At 40.9% G+C, this 8740-nt stretch overlaps 1 protein-coding gene across 1 annotated transcript; it reads right to left on the bottom strand.

The window, feature by feature from the left end:
• Positions 1–4914: 4914 nt before the first annotated feature.
• Positions 4915–8494, bottom strand: LOC100313585 (cytochrome P450-26). Its single transcript, NM_001168052.1, is given in 4 exon segments — positions 4915–6015; positions 6671–7081; positions 7229–7726; positions 8205–8494. Coding segments are annotated over 4 exon segments (1500 nt in total). The 5' UTR covers positions 8397–8494; the 3' UTR covers positions 4915–5616.
• Between the last annotated feature and the right edge of the window lie 246 nt (positions 8495–8740).

The following is an 8740-nucleotide window of genomic DNA, read 5'->3' as shown; positions in this document are numbered from 1 at the left end:
CCCATCATGGATAGAAGGGACTGTGTAAGAAGAGTTGTTTACATGTCCCACCATGGATAGAGAGGACTGTGTAAGAAGAGTTGTCTGCATGTCCCATCATAGATAGAGGGGACTGTGTAAGAAGAGTTGTTTACATGTCCCATCATGGATAGAGGGGACTGTGTAAGAAGAGTTGTCTACATGTCCCATCATGGATAGAGGGGACTGTGTAAGAAGAGTTGTCTACATGTCCTATCATGGATAGAGGGGACTGTGTAAGAAGAGTTGTTTACATGTCCCATCATGAATAGAGGGGACTGTGTAAGAAGAGTTGTCTACATGTCCTATCATGGATAGAGGGGACTGTGCAAGAAGGGTTGTCTACATGTCCCATCATAGATAGAGGGGACTGTGTAAGAAGAGTTGATTACATGTCCCATCATGGATAGAGGGGACTGTGTAAGAAGAGTTGTCTACATGTCCCATCATGGATAGAGGGGACTGTGTAAGAAGAGTTGTCTACATGTCCTATCATGGATAGAGGGGACTGTGTAAGAGGAGTTGTCTACATGTCCCATCATGGATAGAGGGGACTGTGTAAGAAGAGTTGTCTACATGTCCTATCATGGATAGAGGGGACTGTGTAAGAAGAGTTGTCTACATGTCCCACCATGGATAGAGGGGACTGTGTAAGAAGACTTGTCTACATGTCCCACCATGGATAGAGAGGACTGTGTAAGAAGAGTTGTTTACATGTCCCATCATGGATAGAGGGGACTGTGTAAGATGAGTTGTCTACATGTCCCATCATGAATAGAGGGGACTGTGTAAGAAGAGTTGTCTACATGTCCCATCATGGATAGAAGGGACTGTGTAAGAAGAGTTGTCTACATGTCCCATCATGGATAGAAGGGACTGTGTAAGAAGAGTTGTCTACATGTCCCACCATGGATAGAGGGGACTGTGTAAGAAGAATTGTCTGCATGTCCCATCATGGATAGAGGGGACTGTGTAAGAAGAGTTGTCTACATGTCCCATCATGGATAGAGGGGACTGTGTAAGAAGAGTTGTCTACATGTCCCATCATGGATAGAGGGGACTGTGTAAGAAGAGTTGTCTACATGTCCTATCATGGATAGAGGGGACTGTGTACGAGGAGTTGTCTACATGTCCCATCATGGATAGAGGGGACTGTGTAAGGAGAGTTGTCTACATGTCCTATCATGGATAGAGGGGACTGTGTAAGAAGAGTTGTCTACATGTCCCACCATGGATAGAGGGGACTGTGTAAGAAGACTTGTCTACATGTCCCACCATGGATAGAGAGGACTGTGTAAGAAGAGTTGTTCACATGTCCCATCATGGATAGAGGGGACTGTGTAAGATGAGTTGTCTACATGTCCCATCATGAATAGAGGGGACTGTGTAAGAAGAGTTGTCTACATGTCCCATCATGGATAGAAGGGACTGTGTAAGAAGAGTTGTCTGCATGTCCCATCATGGATAGAAGGGACTGTGTAAGAAGAGTTGTCTACATGTCCCACCATGGATAGAGAGGACTGTGTAAGAAGGGCTGTCTACATGTCCCATCATAGATAGAGGGGACTGTGTAAGAAGAGTTGTCTACATGTCCTATCATGGATAGAGGGGACTGTGTAAGAAGAGTTGTCTACATGTCCCATCATGGATAGAGGGAACTGTGTAAGAAGAGTTGTCTACATGTCCCATCATGGATAGAAGGGACTGTGTAAGAAGAGTTGTCTACATGTCCCACCATGGATAGAGAGGACTGTGTAAGAAGAGTTGTCTACATGTCCCACCATGAATAGAGGGGACTGTGTAAGAAGAATTGTCTGCATGTCCCATCATAGATAGAGGGGACTGTGTAAGAAGAGTTGTTTACATGTCTCATCATGGATAGAGAGGACTGTGTAAGAAGAATTGTCTACATGTCCCATCATGGATAGAGGGGACTGTGTAAGAAGAGTTGTCTACATGTCCCATCATGGATAGAGGGGACTGTGTAAGAAGAGTTGTCTACATGTCCTATCATGGATAGAGGGGACTGTGTAAGAAGAGTTGTCTACATGTCCCATCATGGATAGAGGGGACTGTGTAAGAAGAGTTGTATACATGTCCTATCATGGATAGAGGGGACTGTGTAAGAAGAGTTGTCTACATGTCCCATCATGGATAGAGGGGACTGTGTAAGAAGAGTTTTCTACATGTCCTATCATGGATAGAGGGGACTGTGTAAGAAGAGTTGTCTACATGTCCCACCATGGATAGAGGGGACTGTGTAAGAAGACTTGTCTACATGTCCCACCATGGATAGAGAGGACTGTGTAAGAAGAGTTGTTTACATGTCCCATCATGGATAGAGGGGACTGTGTAAGATGAGTTGTCTACATGTCCCATCATGAATAGAGGGGACTGTGTAAGAAGAGTTGTCTACATGTCCCATCATGGATAGAAGGGACTGTGTAAAAAGAGTTGTCTACATGTCCCATCATGGATAGAAGGGACTGTGTAAGAAGAGTTGTCTACATGTCCCACCATGGATAGAGAGGACTGTGTAAGAAGAGTTGTCTACATGTCCCATCATAGATAGAGGGGACTGTGTAAGAAGAGTTGTCTACATGTCCTATCATGGATAGAGGGGACTGTGTAAGAAGAGTTGTCTACATGTCCCATCATGGATAGAGGGGACTGTGTAAGAAGAGTTGTTTACATGTCCCATCATGAATAGAGGGGACTGTGTAAGAAGAGTTATCTACATGTCCCACCATGGATAGAGAGGACTGTGTAAGAAGAGTTGTCTACATGTCCTATCATGGATAGAGGGGACTGTGTAAGAAGAGTTGTCTACATGTCCCATCATGGATAGAGGGGACTGTGTAAGAAGAGTTGTCTACATGTCCCATCATAGATAGAGGGGACTGCGTGTATAAGAGTAGTACACATGTATGTATGCATTGTGCTTAGTGGGTAACACTACTAAGTTGGGCAATAGTTTTCCACGGCTGTTACAAAGCTGTCTATGTCCAGTTTCGACTTGCTCAAATATGGATTAAATAGTTAAGGAGCCACTGCTGGTAAAGGTTTTCACATTTCTTGTGAAGGCATTAAAAAGTATTGCAAATCACACTAATTGAAATTAAGAACTGGAATGAATGTCATGTCTTATTTTTGGTTAAATAATGCAAATATAAATTAACATACGTTATTGTTTAAAATACGATAAAATACATTATCTTCATATGATTCACTGTTTTTACTTTCAATTACTCCAAGAAATTGTCACGTTAATGTGAGATATGGTTCAGGTACTATTCGTCGCTGTTTTCTTGTGAGCGGTTATGTCGAAGTTCCGGAAGTTGTTCTAACGTTTCGCAATTTTTAAGCGGCAATAGCTGTAATTATCGATTCTTTTTCTCTGATTTGTATTTTTTATGAAACATTTTTTGTGTCATCAGTATCAATTTTTAACGGCCATTGCCGAAATATGGACACTGAAAGCATAAAATATATGTTCTATATCGACGTGGTACATTAAATCACTTGCAAGGGAAATGGCCAAGAGTCTGCGCCAAGGTCTGTAAAGGGCGCGCTATCTATTGATATTCAATTTGTCAAGCGAACCTCGGGAATCACGGTACTAGATAAACGTACCGGGTGTCCTGGGCAAAATGTCAAATACGTTGCAATCTTGAGAAGCAATAATAGTGTGCGTCGTGTGTCATAATTTTCTACAGTCCACACTGAGTGATCGATTTCAATATAACGGCGACTACTCAACCTTTAATTATCACCTCGCATTTATATGATAATGATAATTGTGGTCGTTGTATGTTAGAAATCACATTTATTGTCGCTTTAGGTTCGATTGCCTTAGAATTCATCATGTCGAGCACCAGATTTAGGAAGAGCTTTTATTTTTCCATGGAAACGACGTATATTTTACATCATTCAAGTTGGCGAAACCAGGTTAATGTTTTGTTAATAACATTAAAAACTGCTTCGCATCACACGTCCCATGTGTATTGTGGGTAATAACCACATCGTGTGTAGTGTACTCGGTTGTGCACTATACAATAAACCTCAGACCACTAGTTCTCTGAGCATAAACGATATTTTAGTAGTCTGTGCATAGTACATTACTCTAACCTCGGATACTGTTATCTATGTAGTTTCTCATTAAAATTGAACACATACGTAGGCTAACATACTGTAAAACACGTCTTTTAGCTAGCATGTCATTTTAGCTAGTCTGTAATTTTGCTAATTCAAGATGTCACTAATTCAAAATAAAGTATATTTGCATAATGATATTGTTGGCACTTTAGCTAAATTAAGCATTTGTGCATGCAAGGAGTCAAGTTTGCTAAAAATGGCATGTGGCTATTTAAACATGTTTTACAGTATTCATTTACGTTAATTTGAATCAATAACCCTCGTTCTTCCTTCGACTCTCTCCCACACTCTTCAAAAACACAACATTTGTCAGTTTTATTTTGATATTTAATGAATAAATATACTTAAAGAGCAGTGGTCGTCGCGCTGCGCATATGCGACATTTGTGTTGACAAACGTTGGTTTATGCACTCTTCTAATGAAAACACGAGTATGAGGTTTGACCTAGTGCGACTTGCACTAATTACCGCCGGTGACTTCTTCGATACCTTCCAATCACCTAAAAAATACCTAATTAAAGCTTGGGAGCGCCTTAGTTTGTAATCGTTGATCTGCGCAACGGTCAAAATCGCCATCTTTGTTTATACGATATCCATATGTCCCACTCATTCGTAGCGCGACGACTACCGCCCTTTAAAGCCGTGCGTGTATATGCTACAATGAGATGAGTGTGACCATACAAAATTCGACCGGAAATGACGCAATTTCTCCAATTTCAGGTACAAGAAACGAAGACGATTATTATAATAGTGAAATATTACTTTTAATACTAACAATAACTCAAAGAATGTATTCTTCTTAGTTGGCAATAAATATCGCAGTTGTCAGTATCACTGAGTACTCGGCTAAAATACACGTAACTGAGTTACATATCTTCAACAGATATCAAATTTATTTATTTATTTATTTATTTATTTATTTATTTATTTATTTATTTATTTATTTATTTATTTATAAGACACTTACGCAAAAGGTATTCAATGAAACGTATTCAGGATGTCATGGTTTCATGGGTACCGTGAGACCTAACCTGTGGAGAGGTGTAACAATTACTACGAGTAGGGTACCTTGGCTCAGCATATACTAGTAACTCTAGCCTACACAACTTACATCAATGAGATGTACGTCATTCAACCCATTCCGAATTCCTACATTCCAGTCATACATTTGTTTCGGGGAAATGTTCACGCTCATAAAATAAAGACATCAGGACTCAGTTCAATGCCCATGAGTATTTTCAGACAACTTCCATTTTCACATTCGGCCCGGGCTGGGTACTCAAATGTTTGGTTCGCAGACGGGTTATCCCAGGTAGGTCGGATGGTCCATTCCGTGACTACAAGATGAAATTACATTTGTTACACGGAGCGATGATGTTATGATGCCATCTCAGCCACTGCCATAAACTAGCCTCATTTGCTGTCAAAGTTGAACGACCCGTGTTTAGCAAGCGACGTCACCAGCTTCGTTCACCTTTTTAAAGTCAATTCTGTTTGCATTGCAGTCAAGCCGTGAAATCCTTACGGGAAGACCGCCTATGGGATGTGGACATGGCATCAATTCAATTCTGGGCGTTTCTTGATTGACTAGTTCCCATCGGCAGTTTCTTGAAAGGGTGATGAGCAAAATTTTAAGCATAAGTTGTGCCATCTGTTTCCCGACGCACCCACGGGACCCGCCGCCGAATGGAATGAAATTGAAGCGGTCTCCTTTCTTCTCCTCGTTTCTTTCCGGCATGAATCGATCCGGGTCGAATTTTTCCACTTCTGCAAAATTGTCAGCGAGTGCATGAGTTTCTCGTATACTGAACAGCAACGTCCACCCGGCAGGAATTTGCTTCCCCTGAAAAAGAATGTTCACATTAGCAAGTTGTCATGGTTCTCTAGTTACTATGTTTCATGTAATGAAATGTGAAGTTGAACACAGGTGTGGACAAACCAATGCACGGTCTGTGCCCAAAACGAGCGCTGCAAACAATGTTAGTTAATTCTAGCATTACACTGCAGTCTACAATGAGATTGAATGGATGCCTGGCTACCCTGTCATCGGTAGAACATCGCACATTGCGATCTATTGTCTTGCCACTCCCACGAAGGACCGATGATTGCGAGACATTTGGCAAGTCATACCTGTGGATTGAAAAGTAATGACCCAATAGACGGAACCATTTGGTAACAAACACAATGGCAATGCATTTTAAAAAGAATTACATTCAGACATCGACTGGTTACCCGGGACGCCCTGTTGAGATTGATACCGATCATGAATGGGGGGCCAACAAATGATTAAAGAGCTTTGCATAACGCTGCATTGAATGGAGAAAGGCAAGTTGCACAATAATTGAACAACTGCCATTTGCAGACAGTCGGTAGACCCAATTTCACACACACCATTCAGACGTGTTCCTATTATGGTCACATTTTCCCCGTACATAGGTTTATTTTTAGTTCACGATCATAAAATTATATGCTAGTATTAGAAGTAGCCGACAACTCACCTCCAATTGGAAAGTTTTGATGACTTTCCTAAAACCAGCCCCTATAGGAGGTGAGATTCTAAATACTTCTTTGATCACACTACTAGTGTACTTTAACTTTGAAATGTCTTCAAACTTCAATGGTTCCTCCTCGTCCAGCAAGTCAAACTCGTCGAGTTCGTTTCTTACTCTTTTCACGATGTCAGGTCGCTGTGCGAGGTAGTGAATCATCATGACAGCAGTAGAAGATGTCGTTGAATGCCCAGCAAATAACAGTTCTAGAGCTAATTCTTTTAGTTGTTCCGTATTAAAGTGGCCCCCTTCAGAAACAATCCGCAATGCATCAGTGAAAGGCAAATCATTTTCTGATTCTTTTTTCTTTTTAAGACTTGCTTCGACTCTACTGCGTATAATATTACGTGCACGAATAGCCTATATTATGAAAGGAAAACAACGTATATATATATAACATATTATTATATATTTAATACGTAAATTTCAATTAGCGAGAATGTCTTCTTGGGTGTGGCATTAATTTTTAAAGAGAGGGTTCTAAGATAGGAAATAGAAATGACGTACCTTGTTGAATTGACTGCCGGGAATGTTAATTGGTAAGGAGAGCATGTTATCTACCATAGTTGCAAAAACTTGACTCAGGTGTCTGCTTTCTTCTTCATCATAATCGAAGTTACAAAGAAGTTTGCCAGCTACACGGAATATCAATACCTTGCTCTCTGATTCGGCACACACCTGTCCCTTGTCACACCAGCTTTTCACCGCTTCTGTCATGAACTGTTGCATGTAGGGAACGTACTCGGAAAGAGCATGGATGTTAAACGCCTTGGAAACCAGTTTACGCAGTCGATCGTGTTCTTTGCCAGTGGCGACTAAAATAGATTTGCTACCAAGAACACTCTGTACTGTGCGTGGATAGTGCACTTGCACGATGTCGCCTTCCCCCAGTAACACTCTACGGACATTCGCAGCGCCAATCACACGCACTGAAGGTTGGCCTAGAAGATGGGTCTTGAATACACGGCCATATTTCGCATATTTCTTCTGGTAGAATTCGGCACCCTAAATTAATAAGAAGTTTTTATCTTCAATTTTAATAGTTGACGAATGTCCTTAAAGTGTGTATCGCAGTAAGTGTGTGAGACGGGTACCGGGGCACTCAAAGTGCCATATGAATGTGATCTTTACATTTGGCAACGGATCAAATAATTCACCGCAATATATTATTGACCGGTATAGACCAGTCTATTTACGTAAAATATACTTCAACTAATACAGTATTGACTGACCATGGATTTACTCTACGTGGTAGTTTAAGCTGTAATCGGTAATGTAACACGAACTGTGTACGATAGAAAGCATGTAGACTGTGTCAAGGACTATTCGCTGGATATGGTGTTGGTCAAGTCGACCTCTGTGTGAAATCATAACTAATGCAATATTTTAGTTCTAAATTAAGTGGAGAAATGTCCGCATTGTTCTATATTGAATTTTATTTCAAATGTCAAATTTGATAAATAAAAAAAAATATTGGACTTACAAAAAGAAGCAGTTGTAGTGTTTCTCCGAAGAATGGAATCCCCATACTGCCTTCAGGTAAGGGTGCCTTGCAGTTGGGATCTTTGGATCGTACGTTGTAAACAGTCCATAGTTTACAAATCAGTATCAGTAGAACACATGGTAACAGCAGTGGTAGAACTGGTGATAACGTCGTTCCCAATAACACTTGCATCTTGTGGCGAGCTACTACGGTTTCTTAAAGAAAGTTGATCAATTTTTAATTCTCAGATCACGATATAGGACCAGGTCTGAAAAAAATCAAGAGAGCACGTTCTCAGGTATTTTTGACAACACCGGTCCTTTCCCTTATATATAGGTTGTTGCTATTCAGTCATGAATAGTCATGAAGTAGCTTAGTTCATCCAGCGGACACCCAATAGGTGAATGCGTGACTGACGTGTACGTCATCGGAAGCTCAGATTTATGCCTGCCCCGGGATCACAACATGCTTTATGAATCCATTATGGTGATGTAAAACAGTGGCGACAAAAAGGTGGCGTTGTAAGGGTGTTTTGA

Source organism: Saccoglossus kowalevskii, chromosome 10 (genome assembly GCF_978046115.1).
Source record: "Saccoglossus kowalevskii chromosome 10, keSacKowa6.1, whole genome shotgun sequence".
Taxonomy (NCBI): Eukaryota; Metazoa; Hemichordata; class Enteropneusta; family Harrimaniidae; genus Saccoglossus; species Saccoglossus kowalevskii.
This window is presented reverse-complemented; position numbering and strand designations above follow the sequence as displayed.